This window comes from Gymnogyps californianus, chromosome 10 (genome assembly GCF_018139145.2).
Source record: "Gymnogyps californianus isolate 813 chromosome 10, ASM1813914v2, whole genome shotgun sequence".
Lineage (NCBI taxonomy): Eukaryota > Metazoa > Chordata > Aves > Accipitriformes > Cathartidae > Gymnogyps > Gymnogyps californianus.
This window is the reverse complement of record NC_059480.1, coordinates 12,132,806-12,151,885: the sequence shown is the minus strand read 5'-3', so window position 1 is coordinate 12,151,885 and position 19,080 is coordinate 12,132,806. Positions and strand designations below refer to the sequence as shown.

At 37.4% G+C, this 19,080-nt stretch overlaps 1 protein-coding gene across 4 annotated transcripts in view; it reads left to right on the top strand.

Moving 5' to 3' along the window:
• TFDP2 (transcription factor Dp-2) overlaps window positions 1–12,128 on the top strand; it is a 46,672-nt gene extending 34,544 nt beyond the window's left edge. For all 4 annotated transcript variants that reach the window (XM_050902267.1, XM_050902266.1, XM_050902269.1 and 1 more), the window contains 3 exons: window positions 3,456–3,622; window positions 10,174–10,279; window positions 11,194–12,128. In XM_050902267.1, coding sequence (XP_050758224.1) covers window positions 3,456–3,622; window positions 10,174–10,279; window positions 11,194–11,377 — 457 coding nt within the window. In that variant the 3' untranslated portion in view covers window positions 11,378–12,128. The remainder of the gene's footprint in view (window positions 1–3,455; window positions 3,623–10,173; window positions 10,280–11,193) is intronic.
• Window positions 12,129–19,080: the final 6,952 nt, after the last annotated feature.

Genomic DNA, 19,080 nt, shown 5'->3' with positions numbered 1-19,080 from the left:
GCAATACTATTAGAAGTTGAATTTTTGTAGAAAATTGGACTGAAGTCCAATACATTCTGTGACAAAATTTTTTGAATACTCCCATCAGCACTGCAGTTCAGCAAGTTGGGAATTTCAGGATCAATATTGATTTAGCTTAACTATTCCCTTATTTTACAGGCATACTACACAGTTCTTACTGCACTTTTTAAAAGTGCTCTATATTTAGGTTTGAAGTCGTTAAAAAGTTGAACGATTTCATACTGAAACTTCAGAACTGCTGCTTTGAAGTTGTCAGAGATTAAGCTGGCATTTGGGATCTAGAGAAGTGTAACACGCTTCTACAATCTCAAACTGTAAGAAAACACTACTACTAAAAATGAGCACACGAAAATTATTTAAGTTGTTGATATTTCAGTTTATATAACCCAGCTTCAATATTACTGTCATCTGGAGATCATTAAGTGTACAACCCAAATTAAACAGACTTTCCACTGTGGTTATTATTTGTGTAACTGATTAGTGGCAGCAGCAGTATGTAGATAAACAGTGCCAGAAACTGCTAGTGTTTAAACCACTGTTAGATTCATCTGCTAAATAAGGCAGTTGGCAAAAGTGATCACTCAGTTTGGAGAATTCAAATTCTGTAGTTTATTGGAGAGTATTTGCACTGCCTAACCCCATTACTGGTCAACTTGAATGCTTGCCCTTCACTTGGTTTCAACCGCAGTTAATAATCCACTGTTTAAAGGGCTTCCATTTTCCTTTCTTCTCCGAAATAACATTTATATAAAGCATTAGTTGGTCGGTATTTATGATGCAGCAGCAGGTGATGTTAGAAAGTCCAACGAATAGGTAAGCTCACAGCATTAGCTACTCAAAATTGGTTTTGCAGATCTTCCAAAAGAAAATAATTGCTTGGAAAAATGGTACATATAAGGGGGATTTAGCATCATGAGGAACATAGGTTTGTGTCTTGTAAGTTTTTTCCTATGCAAGAACAGGCTTTATCTAGCCAAAACAGAATGAAATTTCTCGCATGTAAAACAAAGAGGTTATTGGGCAAGTTTTGTTTAGAGTTTGAGAAGGCAGATGGGTGCCAACCAGCATACTGGGAATGACATTTCTGAACTTGGAGTAAAGAAAAGCAGAGTCTCCAGATACAAAGGAAGAAGTTAAAAATTACGTTGAAAAGATGAGGCACCTGAACAAGTCAGTCCCATTTAAACAGGAAAAATGTATTTAGTGTCTATGGTGCTTCTATATAAATGCTGTAGGTCTTAGGAAAAAGAAGAAAAAAAGGAACCAGAATACCTAGTTTTAAACAAGCATTCAGACACAATAGATGTATCGGAAACTTGGAAAATAAAAACATCTCTATTCTAATAGCAAATGCAGAAGATTTTGCCATTGGAGATACAATGCTATACGTTAGAGAAAACATGTAGGAAGTAGGCTCTTGTACCCTTAGAGGAAGAATTGCCTGCAAGAGCAGCAAATCCAGATGCAATTCATTGTTGATCAAATTTGCACTTACCATGGGAAACGGACAGGAGCCATACCCAACCTTTGCATATGCAGTATTGGCCTCTGGACCTAGCTTTTAGCACTGAATAATAAGATGGCAGCCCAGTAGATCATTCCATGAGAACAAAAGTTGATTTCTCAGTAACAGCCAAAATAACACTGGGAATTATTAGGAAAAACAGTAAGGAATAACAATGTAAAACTAGATGCATATAATGCTTTTATATCTGGAATACTATATGCTCTCTTATTCTTGGAAAAAGTATAGCATAACCAGGAGAGAGACACAGGAGGGCAGCAAGAATGAATGAAGCTATGAAAAGGCTGCCACAGAAGGAACAGATGGACTCTTTGGCCTAGAATATAAGTGGTTTTGTAACAGTTAGTCTATGCAAATCATAGCATTTGATGTTGTTCATGCCAAAAGTTTACGTAAGTTCAAAAAGGGGTCATGTCAAGTCCCTGAAAGAAAATCCTCAAATAGCTATTAACAGCAAAGGTAGAAGAAGTGCAGGGACTTCCTACATCAGAGGCTGCAGGTTGCTAGAAACTATACTGGAGAAATATGACTGTAAGTTTCTTTGTTTGGAAACTTGGGGGGAGAAAAAAGGAGTTACACTCCTTTCTAGCATCCAGTATTTTACCACAGCACATGGGAGGAGAAATGCAGAGCTATCAATAAATACAGCCTTTAATCCTGTACCATAAAAGCTGAATTCAGTTATTACTTAGTTAACTACACAGCTTGCTGGTAGTAACTTGGTATGACACTGGTCTCCCCTGTTTGTGTAAACATAGTTACTTGACTTCAGCTGCACGAGTCTAGGTAGCAAGAAGATAGTTGTACCAAATAGAGGTACAGTGACACATCTTATTTTCCCTTTTAATGTGGTTACACTTAAATAAATATAGCTGCATAAAAAATAGGTTTTACAAGTAATACCGTATGAGTCACAAAAGAAATGATGCCTGTAACTGACAATTACACCTAGTACAAAGCATGTAGATTTCTAGATGAAAACTTTGTGTATAGGCACAAAAGATGTAACTTTTCCAAACTTACTGGATCAGGCATGAGAAAATGAGTATTAAAAAACCTATCAAGAAAATCCACGTGACACAAGCTTCAAGAGCTAATGGAAGACCCACCAGTGTGTATCTTTTAAAGATCGCGTCTCATAGATGGGTTGCTTTTCCAGGGATAAAGGTTTTGTCAGCAGAAAATGAGGTACTGGGAACTAGCCTTATATTGTAATCCCTGGACCAGTGCTGTCTAGGCTTTTAATAGCCTGTGATCGTAGCATAAGGCCAGTCTAGATGCCCCTGCTTTTCTTAAAGCTATATCAAGTTGCTATCACTACTTCCACTTTTATATGCAACGAAAAACATTTTGAGAGTCCTGCAGCAGAAATGTGAACATACAGGACCCTGAACAGACTGCTTTGCTAGCTGCATCCAAATGCATCCAGAAAAGCAAAGTTGTACCAAGTTAAATAGGTCACTTCACAGGAGGAGTGTTGCACATTAGAACAGAAAGTGAAAGGTAAAAGAAGCAAAACCAAAATAGTTATTTTGGTGGCAGGGCTGCAGGTGACCTTTAAAAATACTGGATTTAGTACAAGTGAAGGTTCATGTTTAGTAAGGCCTCCCTCTTCCCCTTTGAATCTGTTTAATGAGATAGATGATAGAAAATTTTAAGACTTTCTTCCTGCAGTGGTGAAGTTACTTTAATTGAGAAAGTGCCATTTTAAACCCTGTAGGCATGCCAGTCACAGAAGCAGAAGACAAAAAGCATTTGCTGCATTTTTTTTTTCCTTAAGGATCCTTTACAGATAATGAAGAATCTAGACACTTACCTCAGTGCATCCCAAAAAAAAGGAAAAAATAGGCAAAAAAAAGCATAGCTGTGCTCTTTTCAAAACCATCTCACTTTGACTTTTTACATGCAGATTTGAATACCTCTTTAATTTTGATAACACTTTTGAGATTCATGATGACAGTGAGGTGCTGAAGAGAATGGGAATGTCCTTTGGGCTTGAGGCAGGCAAATGCTCAGCTGAGGACCTAAGAACTGCAAAATCACTGGTGCCAAAAGCTTTAGAAGGCTACATCACAGGTAAGTTAGATGAGACTTTTAAATATTGTTCCTGATCAAATTCATAACATTAGTTAACTGAAGCAAATTTAATGATATTAACCTACATAGGTATGCAACATTTGCAGTTATATGGGAGCTAGTAGGGTTGATACATAAACAAGTTGTTTTACAGTTAATTTTGGAAGGTTTATCAGAGTTGTCCCGTAAACTTAATTCACACTGATTTATAACAACAAACTGCATTATGAAGAAATTATTTCTTAAATAACTAAATTGACACCAAGAACAGATTTTCATGCGTTAGTATCAATTTTGAATAACTGTGGATGTGTGGAGGAGCAAACTGGAAGAAGGCAGCTCTTCCCAAGTTGAGGAGGAAAAGGAAAGAAAAAGAGCATCTTGAACTGGTTGAGTGTAATCCACATGTGACCCAGCTGCATTCGCACTTTTCTTTGCCTGAGGTAGGTGAGCTCTGCTAAGAATTCTCCGTATCTCTGTCCGTGTAGACATGCTCAGTGTAGGCTCTCCTGTGTCCAGTCATTTCCACACTTACTTAACATGTGAAACAGTGATACTTAGATAAAACATACGGCCAGCAGGTGCCATCTGAGAACTGAGCTTCTCTAAATAAAGCAAGAGGCTCCAAAGCGTTCCAGGACAGGTGTCCCATGCAGAGGCTTTTACCTCCCCTAGTCATACTGTTTGAACAGGTCACACTTAAATAGACTCAAACCTAGATCTCCTTCAGTCCATCATTGGACTAGAGCTGCTAAAATTTGTAATCACTTCCTTTAGTTATTGTCGGACTGCATTCTTCTTGCTCTACCCAAAGCTTAAACTTAGCCCAACATTTTCTCAAGTTTCTGGAGGGACTTCATCTGTAAAGGAAGTGTTACCCAATGAATTACTGTATACAGACCTTCATTTTTGAGGAAAGGGGGAACAAAGCTATTGCCGTGACTTCTCTACTAACTAGGCTTTGGTCTTGTTTAAATTACAGTCGTATAAAACTGTGTCTTTCACACAGGGAGGTTGGAAACTTCAAACATTTGACTTAATTGTTTAAAACTTTCCTAAAGTTGATTCCCTTCTGTTGGCAACATTTAATCTTCATGTCAGGCTCTTTTAAATGCAGGCTTTATATTAAAAATGCTATTTTGTTTTGCTAAGAAAAATACAGTTAAGTAGTCAGGAAGCTGAACATGTGTTTTTTGTATTCTTGATTTTACTATGAGAGAGAATTAAGAATGAAACAGTTTCTTAAGATTTGTGATGTCAAAACACTGCTGGATATAAATTAGAATTCAGTTACATTCACTAAAATTAGTACATTTTAAATGGCTTAACATTTCAAACTACATCAAATGTGCTTATGTTTATCAATATTTGTTTGTGTTTTCCTGGTCCCCTTGTCCTGTGGGTTTTAAAACTAAGATTTCATATTTTAATTTTGGTCAATTTTGAAATTACACCCCAAGTCTTTATAAGGCTGCACTGGTGCCAAAAAGAGAAGTTGAAAGACATCTTGATTTGTTCCTTGCAGGTTCATTCAACTAAAAATTATTTACCACATGATTTACCACCAATGTAAAAAAGAGGAAAGGAGTAGAACCCACATCTTTTAATAGTGTTGCAGTCTTCAAGTTACTTAATTGCTCCCATGTATCGAGGAGCAAACTAAAATTTCTATTTCATTTTAAACCTGTATTAATTTATCTTCAGAGAATAGGGTTTCTTTACATTTGCAAAAAACCCTGTGTCATTACACGATTTACTGAGTAAAACAGTTTTTAAAGATTAAGCAATAAAACTGCATGTCTAAACTAGTGATTAGTAGTTCATTTTAGTTTCTTTTGAAAAAAATTCAGTCACAGCAATGTACTGCTGGTGGGGTTTTTTATTGAAAGCATTGAAGGCAAAACAACCGTGATGTTCCTGTGCAAGTGAGAAACTAGTAGTACTCTGTTTCAAAGAAACTAAACAGAAAAAGACAGATTCTAAGACTGCATATTCTTAAAGAATGTTGGGATTAGGGTTATTTCCCTAGTAGCAGACCAGCAGCCAGAAACCTATCGAGAATTTTAATCATAAGAAATTTATTGATTTTATTTTTTACTCCAAATACATTGAGGCAAGTAATGTACTCTTCAGACATGGGTTACATTCAGCTGTTTCAGGCTCTGAAAAAATTAGTCTAGAAGTGTTGTTACTAGAGTATGTACAGTTATTTTAAAGGTTTCTTCTATCTGTTGCTTGCTACTTCATTACACAACACAAATCTGCAGTTAAGAGTATGAATTGCATAGTTGAGTTTTCTAATGGCAGTAACTGACAGATAAGGGAAACAGATTTACATGTTTTGCACAATACTTGAAAGGCCAGCATTTGCCTGGTTACGTATTTTCAGTTAAGTATAACTTCCCATTTTAACCTTGGCAGTCTTTAGACATTGTTTCTTACACTGCAAGGGTAGTGAAATGGAAGGCTCATTACTGGTTTTTAGAATTCATTGTTACTTCCATAGCTCTCATGATGGCACTTTTAAGTAAGTACATTGGCTTCAATTACTACTACACAAGAAAAGCAAATCAAGGTCTCTTATTTATTCACTGAGTAAATTTATTACAATCAATCGAGATTAAAGTTCTCCCACACTAGCTGACTCCATGAACTCAACTGCTGTAGAAACCAGTCCTGTTTTAATATGTCTAAGTAGGTAAGTCATTTCCCATACAACGTTAGTTTGACCTTAGCCTGGTCATCTTTTTTTCAGATAATTACTAACTTCAAAACACTACCAATAGTTTGTATTGTAATGCTTGCTAATAGGACTGGAGAAACAGTTGGAAGATTCCAAGTCTAAACCAGTTCAATGAAAAAAAGTCTAAAATTGACAAAAAAACTTGGACCATCTCAGCTTTAAAAAAAAAAAAAAAGTAACTTCTAGTTACATTAAACATGCCAAATAATTTGCTTGGAACTGCTGTTGTGTGCATCAAAACCTTATTAGTGTATTTTCTTTGCAGGAGGATCATGTGTTTTAGCCATTCTTGAAGTGTCCTAATTTGATAAAAGTATTGTCTTCTAGGTTTTCTTATAGGTTTCATGATGTTTTAGCAAAAAAGTGTTGGGGTTTTTTTAATACATATTTTGAGTACTACATTGGTATGATCCTCAGGTGTCTGACTGCCATTGAAATCGGCAGAAGCTGAGGCATATTAACACCATAAAGAAAAATATTATCTGTATCTTAAATGATGTTTGTAACACATTTTTCTGTTGCTCGATTGTCATAATTGATGCAGACTTCTAAAACTGACATGATTTGACCTTACTTTGTCTTGTTTCCCAAAAGGGAGCAAGAGTAGAGGATACAGTAGCTTAACCATAACTTACAGTAAAAGTTAACGTTAAAGTGTTGCTTTAGCTAAGTCAGTAGTCCAGAAAAAGTGATGGATATACAACAGCCTGCACTACAACCACAATACTTGCCAGCTTCTTACTGTGGAAGGAGCAATGTTATTTCTAACATGACACTTGCACCAGCTTAAGATGGCATCCCAGGGTCACAATCCTAATTACACATTGCTGCCCATTTCTTCATTTTGACACAGTTAGTTACTTTCCTCTGCCCTCTTCAGGAGCTGGTTCAGGGTACTGAACTGCAGGCTTTTTATCTGGCAGAGGAGTTTCTGACCATTTAGCATGTAGAACTATCGAGCTTAAGGGCTCAAACTAGAACAGTTCAAGTGTAAAGGAGGGAGTGAGATTGGTGGATGAACAGAAATACACCACTGATTGAGACAAGCATAAAAACTCTTGTCGAACCGTATCCAAAGTACCATCCTGTGCCTTTTAAGCCATGCATATACTACAGGCAGTTGACAGAAAACCAAGTCCTGCCTTTTATCAGTTGAGTCCTCACTCCTAGAAATGAGACTACAGATAAAAAAAATCAGGAAGTAAAAATTTTGAGGCACTAATAGTTGTGGTAACAACATCCCACTTGTATGTATCCCACTAAGGCAGTGGGCAGAGAAAGTGGTGCAGTTGAGTGCCTCTAGATACACCACTTCTTTATTCTTCCCTGCATGAAGAAGTGCTCTGCGATCTACCTGCATAACAAGCCTTGACTGGAAAATGGGCTGGAGTTGGAACTGAAGAGATAAGAGTACCCCTTGAATGAATGAGCCTGTTCAGCTATGAACAATAATCCTATGCAGCACTTTCACTTTTGCATTAACTAAGAAAGGCTATTGAGGGTATTCCTTCAGAGCCTTCTCATGTGAAGTACAAATGTCTATGAAGTATATCTCCTGCAAGATACGCCCAGTTCATAATAAGGATGCCACTCTTACAGTGGACTGTACCATCCTGGGAAGTTTTCTTCCAACCTGCTTTCCCTGGTTTGTAAATGTAGCTATCAGTAGTTTATCTACTCTGCTAGAAGTAGTAAGTCTTCTCATTGTAGGCAGACTTCTATTTTGACAGTCCTTTCCAGACACGAAATGGCTTCTTAAAACTCCCCATCTTTCACAAACTTCCTCTTTTCCCTGGCTCCTCAGAGCCTACTGGAAAACAAAATTTAGAAATATAAGGCAATGAAAGTACAAGGCAGGGATATGCGTCTATGAACCTTCCTTCTGCCTTATGTGTAAAATGCATACTTTCCTTCACCTTGCTCTTCAAAAAGAAAAGCTAACTAGCTATTATCCCAAAATGTTAATAAAACGCAAGATTACTAGCAGTGACTTGTTATTCTTCTAGAATATTAAGCATGTACACACAAGTACACCCCTTCAAAAGACCAGGAAACAACACTGATACATCTTTAATGCACTTTATTAATCTAAATAGAATGCAGTCATTCCAAATGGTTCGGCCTTCTCCTGCAAAGACAGGAGGAGACTGTCAGAACATGTTCTCTGTGAAAACAAACCTACATTTAGGGCAGTCTTAATGAAAGCCATCCAGCTATGTCCATATTCAACTATTCTCACCTTTTCCATCCTCACAGATCACCCTAAAGCTGCCACTTATTAATGTTTTCTGTCATGTTCCAAAGACTCTGCTGAGAGGAACATCAACCTTGCTAGCCTTGCTTTGTAACATGTCATTTAAATACCTCACTGCTAACAAGTCTCCACAGCACAAAACAAGGTAGCCTGTGAATCCCAGTGGATGGTGAGCCAATTTATGTGGCTGTGGCAACCTGCTTAAAACAGTCCCTGTGCTAGGCAGTACACTGTCAAATCTCAAGGAGCCAAAGCTTAACAAGAACACAGGAGGACAAATGACAAAGCGTATGTAACAAATACATTTAGTTATTCCTCTTATCTGCTGTTACAGAACAATTCTAGATAAAATATGAATAGTGCAGTCCCATTTTACTGCCATTGTGCTGTACAGAACAGAGGTTTGGTTAGGCATAGAAAATAATAATAAGGACTTTAACACCTGGTTTAATGCATCCAGCTGGAACCATATGCAAGCACCTTGAAAAAGAACTAGACAGTCCTGATGATTGATAACTTTATTTTGATTTTAACTTTGTGTTGAGATAGAATTTGGGTAGATCAATAGAAACACCTTATCTAAGAAAAATTAACACCACCACCACCCCCCACCCCCCAAAAAAAATCCCAGAAATGTAACTGGGTCAATGGACTTGTTTTGCTGATTCTCTTGGCAGAAATGTGCATAACTGGAAACAACTGACAGGCATTACTTGTTAGGGGATTTGAAAACAAGTACTATGAGGGTTGTAAGTAACCCATTCAGATCCCTCAGAGAGCTTTTAACAAATTACCTCAAGGAATTCAGCATTATTGCAAGACCATTTTAATCCTAAAATTTCCTGTCCCTAGGGAGGAGACTTACACATCACACATGCAATGTACAACAGGCTCTCTCTTTCATGCTCTTGGCACAAGACCTTTGACATGCTCTGTTCACGTCCACAGCTGATTGCCGTCTCTATTCAGTGTCAGAATGGATTAGGAGGCTGCGTTACAGCCAGCTATGAGAGTACCAAGATGAAACTGCCTTTGGCCATCAGAACACACGACTGAAACGCATACTGCCTTGGTGGCTTCACTGCAGTATCTCCAACCCTGACAAGTACAGTTCCATTTATACCTTCACCAAGTGCAACAGCAAAGGCACTTAGAGCTGTTGGGGCATTTGATAGGATCATCTGTAGCAGTAAGTTTCCATGAAAGACTCCAAAACTCTATTTCAGGTACTGTGATTGCATACGGCTACTAGCTGAGGTCATCTGCAGTGTGCATTCGCTTCAGACAGAGGGAAAAGCTTCATAGAAATAACCACAGTTCTGAGTGTGAGGGAGTGCAAGGCTTGAGTGCATCCACAGACACTGGGGGTGTGTATATATATAATTTCATCTTGATTAAACAGGACACATCTACAGTATAAAATCAACTGGAGCTACTGGTGCCTTCTCTTCTAAACTCAGGAATCCTCACTGCAAAGAGAATGCAAAGTTTAAGATTGTAGAAGGAAGAAAAAATTTAAGTAACTATCATAAATACAATTATGCTTTCTTCTAGATATGTCTGCAGGATTTTCATGGATAAACCAAGGGTTACTTTCAAGTTCAGCACAAGCAGTTTCACAGTTAGAGGTAGCAGGAGGCACTTCTGATGCTAAATCAAGGTAAATAAAATCATTTTTTATTCAAGGATAGTGATACACGCTTGCGGTACTTTCAGTAACCTCGCTATTTCATACCATTTACATGCAGGAAATGAGATGTTTTCTATTACGGTTGATTTTTGATTGTGAAAAAGTCTCTTATTCTGCCTTCCTTGATAATTATATTTGAAAGGTCAAATCAACATGCTTTGAATTTTGAACATACTAGCTATTTTGTATCTATGTTTCAAAAGAATAGAATCACTTCCAAGCCCTTGTAATAAAGGACAGAGTTTTCCTGATTAACCTTAAATTCCTGCCTGGGCATGGACTACAAATAGGTAATCACATGTGGAAGGAAGCCCGATAATACTTCTGAAGAATACAAAAGAATGTTTGGTGTCTAAATGCACTACTGCTTAAGCTCTCATGAAAGAAGTTTAGTCCACACAGTCTAATCATATGTTTAAATTAAAAACCAACCAACCAACCAACAACCACCACCACCACCAAAAACCCAATCCAAAAAACACCTCAACAACCATACTTTGCTTGGAGGTTACCTGTACCTTAAAAAATGGAAGGAGGGATTACGCTGGAACAGGTTCTTCCTCGTGGCATTTAATAGCTTAATTTCATAGTGCAAACATTTCTGTGTATTGACAAAACTGTGACGGATTATTCTTTAAGCTTTCTTCAGCTTGAGCAATTCTACTAGTTGGTTATGGGAAAAAAAAGCCACCCAATAATCTTTTTTATGCGACTTTCCAATATTTTAGCAGTTTTCATAACTATTAGCTGTGTTAAATGTAAAGCTTTTGGATTTTTCCTTGTAAGTAGCATTTCTTTAACTAAAGGAAAAGCTGAGGCCAAAAAGAAAGCTTAAAACTTTACGAGAAATCCTCTGAACTTCGACATTTCTGTTGTTTTGATAGTGAGAATCCAGGGTTGTGTTTGGATGCTGAAGTGGCCTTAGCAACTGGGCAGTTTCTTGCCCCTAGCAGTCAACAGTCCAGCAGTGCAACATCACGCTACTCTGAATCACGGGGAGAAACTCCATGCTCATTCAATGATGAAGATGACGAGGATGAAGATGAGGATTCTTCCTCCCCAGAATAAGGACAGTAGAAAATGGAATATACAAAATGCTGCTCATAAATATTCTTAATGGGAGCTCCTGTTTGGATTTTACTTAAGTTTCTTGCCTTGGTTTGCACTGTGTTCAGTGAAGCAAAATGGAAGCTTCAAAACAAATTCATCCACAGCTGAAATTGAAAACTTTTTGTAACTGAACAGAGTGCCATGCAGACACAGAGCAAAGTGGGTTTTATCAACTATTACCAAGGAAAAGAACAAAGTCCCTGGAGATTTGGCAAAGTAAACAGCAAGTTCACATTTTCCATTTTGGGACATTCTGTCTCAAGTCTCCGTCTTCCCCTTATCTTTACCAGATGGAGAAGAAAACAGTGTCAGTCAAGAAATGCCAGTTCTTGCATTGTCTTTCGGCTGTGCTACCTTTAGAAAAAGGGGGGGAGAGAGCACGCGCGAATGCGCTAAAATAGCTATTTAAAACTATCTTATATGAAAATTGTTCTAGGGAAAAGGAGCTGTTAGAATGTTTGCTTTTTTCCTGTTCAACTTGCTGTATAGAAGATTCTTAAAGTAATATAAATTGCAAGTGATTAAATGAATCTTGAAATAGTTTAAATCCATTTTAGATATTCTAAAAGTAACAATAGTATGTCTCTTTTGAAAGGTTCGTAAGTTCATTTATACTGCAGACCTAATTTATTATAAGTGATTATTCTTAGCCATTATTAAACAGTCAGGATAAAAACAGCAGTATTCTCTGCACCAGTTTTTTTTTCAAGGAAAAAAAGTTTAAAAGTTGTATTTCTAGATTATAGTGTATCCAGTATAGCTTCTCCTTTACTGTTCTAACTTTTATAATTGATTTTATAGCATGTGGTTTGTTTCTTTTTTTTAAAAAAAGGCCTCTATATTAAGGATCTCAGGCAGCATGTTTTCAAGGCAGTATTTTCAAATTCAGAGTGGGCAGGTCACATAACTTTTAAAGTCATAGGTTGAGGTTCTTAGGAAAAAACCTGAATGTCAACAATACATCATTTCATGGTTTGCATTCTAGTCAGCTTGGATTATGATAGACTAACTTTCTTAAAATGAACTTCTGTTGCACTCACCTTGATGCGCCTTTGAAAAATAGTAGTATTGAACCACTTCTTAAACTAATATGTGGCTAAAATACCACAACATGAATCCCATTTGAACTGTTAAATTAGACTTGCAACAGGAGGCTCCGTGTTCTATAGTTAACATCACATCCAATCATAAAGACCTTTTTTAAAAAAAACCTTGAATAACAGAGAAAAATACACTGTAGATGTACTCTTCCCATGGTGTTCTAACATCCAGTATTTTAACTAGTCTCGAAGTTAACTATTTTTAATTAGGTAAATCCAGTTTAAAATAGTGTTACTTCTTTTTAGTTTTTATACTGCATGTAAATAGTTGACCTGTCCCTAAGTACCAGCATATAGCTGTCCGAGCTTAACAACGTTGGCTCTGTTCTTTAGTTAGGAGATTAGGCAGCTTGTCATACTGTTGTTTGCTTGAGCAACAGCAGCAAACTGTATCCCTTGACTGCTGTGACCATTACTCTAGCACAGCGTGGGGTATGTCCACGTGATCTTTTACAGACAAACCTGCACTCTAGCCAATGAGATCCAAAAGCAGCAAGCCTGAGCTAGTGAGATAAACTGAGGCTCCAGCTAAAATGCTACCCGGCTGTTGTACAGGAGTTGGCACACAACTAGCTACATACAGGACAGGTAAAACTGGAAGGAGCATACAAGCACACCTGCATGTTTGCATTAAAAATGTAGAAACTTTTCACAGATAGTTGGAACTCCTGCAGTTGAGGTGCAGTTAGGGCAGCACCATTATTTAGGTATAGCTCTTGACTGAGCAAGTAGAGCTTACACAAATGAGTTGCAAATGCACAAATTAAAAGAATTCCTTATATGCTTACCATGTTATTCACCCTCTGGGCAAGACTGTTAAGACTGTCCTGTGCTCATGGCTCACAGGCAACAGCAGACTGAGGGATTTACACCACCTCACTTCAACCAAATCTGTAACACTACCTCTATATGAACAAAAGCTTTACAAATACAAAATAATATTCTTGCTGAGAGTGTCAATGCACTTGATTGAAGTGGCTCACTTTTGAAATGAGGAAAAGGTGACAGATAGTCCACGCATATTACTATGGAACTGTCAGCTTCAAGAATGACATTTCATTTAAACAGATAATTGCTTTTATTCTTAAAAACCCATTGTTTTTTCAAAAATTGTCCTGTCAGTCAGCTTTCATTGGAGAGGGCAGATCAAAGATACCTGATATATGTAGGATCCTAAGGAACTCCTCTTAAAGGGGAACATTTTCTAAAGTTATTATTCCCCCCTCCCCAATACATTAGGGGCACATTTAACTTTACACTTCCTTCACATTTCCCACTCAAGATCTGTGTAAAAAGAAAAACCAGCAAAACACGAAACAATTGCTAAAGAGGAGCTCTTCAAACTATAAGAACCTGGCAAAAAAGGCTTCCTACCCAGATATGGAATGTATTTTATTAGCAGTCAGTGTGCTTTCTGCTTTACAGGAGGAAGATCTTCAGTGATATCTTCCTTCCGTTGATGTCCATGTCCTTCAAAGCAGCGGACTGCAGAACTACTTGCTTTCTGGCAAACTTCAAGCTATCAACTTTAAAAAAAAAAAAAAAATCTAGGAGCACATAACATTTATTTAGACAGTTGAACCAACACTTTAAAAGTTATTTTCCCTGAACTAATTGAATATAAAGGACAAAACAAGTTAGAACATTTAGAAGAGACTTCAAAAGGAAATTCTTTCCTTGGGATTCTTTGTGCCAAGATCCAGTTGAGGATGAAGTTCAACTAAAGCACTGTGGTCTTGTGGTTACACTACAGTCTGGGAACTAGGAGAATTTTGGGCCTTATCCAGCCATAGTCACACATGTATGATCTCAGGCAAGCCTTTCAATCATTCTTGTTGATCTTAGCTGATATATAATTAAAAAAAAAAAAACCACAAAAAAACCCCAAAACAAAACAGGAAAATGCAGGACCTCACAAAGTGCTGCTGTTGCATCTGAATTGAGCTCTAAGCAACTACGAGTAACAGGAGATTGAGAACATGAAGCAACCACACAGCTCCCGCTAACCTAATGGCAGCAGTTGTGCTCAGTTGTTTCAACATGCCGGCCTTCCCTCCCTCTGAAGCCAGCAGCTGATACTTTCCAGAATAAAACGGTCATTCGCAAGACTGGTTTCCCCATTTTCTATTCAGTTACCATCATCCTCTCCTGTCTCGTGCAATACCCTTGACATTCATTGGTATGAAACAAGTAGCAGCTGGTACTAGATGGTATCGCTTATAAGACAAAGTTAACATTTAAATTTTCATGCATGACATGTTTCTGTGTCTTGGAACACTATTTCTTGGCTATACATTCAGAAGGCACCTGGCTGCAAGCAATATAATGCTGTGTGTAAATGCTTTTATATATATTGCAGTAAACAGCTTTATTTCTGGACTTACTTTATGGTGCTTGAAAAATCCAAATTTGACTTAGAAAACTTGTCAGCACCACAAACTAGATGAAAAAATATGAGTGGGAGACAGCATTTTTTCTATATGTGGAAATCTGACATTATGTTTGTGGATTTTGGTTTTTAAAATTGTATTAAGGTGTGCCAGTCTTCTCATTTCAACACTGGAATTAATAGCAACAATCCACCTAATCTATGAAAGTGTGTATATTTAAGTAAAGACTAAAGCAAATGATACCAGTTTAACTGAAGGTATGATTTTAACTAACTTCATTAAACCTAGTACAAGCCACACTGTAGATATTTCCATTTTGGTTAAGGGTTTTGTTTAGTTTTTTAAACTATAGCTTGCAAATACTCGTAATCCTTTTGAGCTGCTGGAAATTGCTGAGTGCACAGAATACCTGCAGAAGGACTTCTGCTGATCAACTAAGTCAGCCTGAAGTAACATTATGTAAAAAGGCCAAATAATCAAATTTTCATCCTGGGGGGGGAGGTTTGTTTGTTTGGGGTTTTTAAGAAAAACAAAACCCTCAAGTTCATACATAAAATGATGCTTGAATTTAGAATTCCACAGTTAAGGTTTTAAATGTCTAGTGCTCCTTCTTCTGACCATATCCACCATTTTAATTCAAGAGCATGGCTGAAACTTAATCAATCACATTTGAACACTGCGCAATAGTCATTTTTATAATTAACTGGCTCTTTTCAGCTGAAAATAATCCAGGCAGTTTATTGAGAAGACTTTCTTTGTAGTGAGTTAAAGACATTTGGGGTTTGGATTAATTTAAAAAACAAAGCTAGTAACCACAAGGTATAGTATATAGTAAACAAGCCAAAACAAGTTACCTTCTGAGTGACCCCCCCTAATTTATATCTTCATTACAAGAGTCTCTCAGGAACATAAGTATTTTAAATAACCAGGTATAATGAAGCTGGGAAATTTTTTATTTAAAAAATTCTAGTAATAGTCATACTTTGAGGTGACATCCTTCTGCTTACTACAAGCTTAATTAATTTTCAAGAAAGAAATGCTGCAGTTCAGTTACTCCAAGGCCTGGTATATTTTACAGCTTGAAGGCATCTGGGAAATGGTGCCTATTGCAGCATTACTGATGAACAAGGAAGAGGCTAAGGACCGTTGGTCTGTTTACTGAGTTTTTATTTTTTAAAATATGCCACTTCTTGAATTCTGACCTATGTCTAGAAGTAACATGCCAATAAATCATTTGTAATTTCTGATTATCACACACCTACTCTTGCAAGCATGTTAACAGCTCTAAATACGTAATTTTCTGCTGGCAGGTGTTCACATAACCAAATCCTGATACTATGAAACTTCCTGAAACTCTCATTCCTTAGACTTAACCAGGTTCCCAAATCAGATTATCTCTTTCCTATTTAGCTGTTAGAATTTAGTCTGGTGAGTGTTTTTAAGAGGCTGTGAGCAACTGTTCTCGCCTGGACCCAGGTATATTGCCAAAAAAAATCCCCACAACCGTTACTCCCAGTTGTTCATTCCCTCTGCTAAGTATTACCGTCCTTTCCAGTCACTGTAGAGCTGCTCACACAAGTACTTCCTAGCTTGTTCAATCTAACTACTTGAGTTGGCATCCATGGATACCTAACCCAGCTGGTACTGACAGGTGAGGGAATGCTCATAAAAGCAGTCCGACAGTAACAATTGAAGGGGCTGCTTATCACAGCTGTTTAGAGAGTGCATATTCATTCTACATCTTTAATACTCTTACCTTGTCTGGCCTACCCCAAAGATCAGCCAAAACCAAGATGTTTTGCTTCTGCTTACATCTTTTTGACAGTACCCAAGAATCCAACATTTAGGATATCCACCTAACCTGCAGGACACAAAAAATCCTTGCTCAAAATTGGGCAGAAGAAACATCTGAGATCTAACCATCCAAATCCCAGGAGAAAGCCTCCTGCTTAGGAACAATATGGAGCAAATTAATAACTTAATTTTTCCTTTCTCCAATAAGAAAAGTAGGCTGACCTGGATCAGATCAGTATCTGTAGGAGGGCCATGATAATTCCAAGCAGATACAGGAACCTCCCAGTAGCCCAGACTTGCATCTCTTCTTAATATTGGCTAGAATAAGTGGCAACCACTTAATCTTCTGACTTCTCTAAATGCCATTCTTAATGCTCTCCAGGCGTAGGCGCTTTAGATATATTAACAACATGGGATATAGCAGGATATAGCTACGTAAAATTTAAATCCAGTTGTAGATGTAAATCAAACTCATCTATGCAGCATATAGGAAACTTTTTCCAAGACAAAATGAGTCTTTAACAGTGACTTGTTTTTAGCCTATTCTCATTATCCAGGCTGAGTGAAACAGAGAAATTAATTCCTAGCACTATCTGGTTCTTGTGCCTTCCATGAAGCAGCACTGGCACACCCGTAAGACCAAGGCAGTCAGAGGAAAAAAGCACCACATATCCATAGCCCTTCCCATTGAAATTTTTAGGTCACGTACAATTATTCTGAACAGCCACAAAAGTTAAAACATTGAACAGAAAAGGTTAAGTCCACAAAATCAGTCTCCAGTTTTTTTGGTGGGTTTGTTAAATCTCTAATGTAATTTTAACAATTTGTAGATTTGGTTGCGCTAATGCAGGGATTTCAGTGGATCTCCCAGAACTTCCCTAGCAAAACGCCAGCTGAATCACAACCCATCACACAAGTTTCTGGCACATTCCCTTGTGTCTAAAGCCAGGCTGTATATATGAAAAATACTTCAGAGAAGTATATGCAAATGTTATGACACTGTATCTCACAAGCACCTACTGTGAAAAAATTAATCCTACTTTGAACAAACCTGTAAGAACTAGGATATGTGTTCATCCTCGTTCCTCAGGTCCTGACTGCAAATAACGCCCTGGGACCAAGGCACCAACCTTTGTATTTGCGTATCCTGCATCGCGTCAGGAGTAACTAGCCAGCAAGTACAGGCACAGTTTTTACAATGGTACATGTCTGTTCACACTTCTTAGATGATCTGGCAATAGATCAATCCCTTGGCAATGAGTTAATGCTGACGTACACATCAACCAACGTTACGGAGCCGCTGGAACATGCAGTATGTGATAAAAAGGGCAGGTCCATCTGTCCCCCCGGTACAGTAGCACTTTTTAACATCTACTATATTCTACATGGAAGTAAGTTGTAGAAACACTTCCTTTTTATGTTTAAAATGCAGAAACCACTTGAAAGCCCATTAACTTTTAAATGTAATAAGACTTTTTTTTTTTTTTTTAAAGAACAAGGCCAGTCATGGACAAAGCTATTTTATGACCTCTTTCAATGCTGAACTCAAAGGAGGGTTTGTAAACATGGTGGGTGGGAAGAAAAGAAGCACTGACAAATCCAATTTATGAGGATGCTAACTATACGGGATTTGAAGTTTTAATTAATTTTTTAACCCACTCATCTTACTCTCCCCCTCCCCCAACATACGTATTGGCATAGTGTGTCACACAAGCACTTTGGCAGAAATTTTTCTCCCTTTTCTTGTGCTAAACTCTTGTGTTTTCAGGAAAGTCCAAGTTGCCCATTCATCTTTTAAACTATTTGCTGCATATTTTTGAATTCTCCATAGATTTCTTTCTTTCCAAATAGCTTTAAATTACAAACTAAAGGGTTTTTTTTGCAGAAAGACTGCTATTAAGCTACGCTGATTTTTTGTCCTGATCAAATAGTGTTAATTTCTACTACCACATTGTATGTGGCTAGAAGTAGCGGAAAAAAGAATGTGGTAGTATTATATGTGCTTTAAACACTGACAAAGATATAAAGAAAAATGCATATACAAAGTTTTACTTTCCTAATAGGAACACTGGCATTAGCAAATAGTATATTTGAACCAATAGGAAATAATACTTTGTAGTAGCAAACACTTTGTAAATAAAAACTTGTTATTTTTTTAATGGAAATTTTATAGAAGAAGCTATTTCTGTATACTCAATTGATCCCATGTTTACTGAAAATGCTGCAAGTGGGAATTGTACATTGCAAAATGGGGGTGGGGAGCAGACAAGTCTGACTGAAGTGAAAACTATGTATGCTTTGGAGAAAAACATCCAGTTGTCTGTGAACAGGAACATAAAGCTTAACTGTAGAAGAACTGAATAAAAGAATTTCAAGG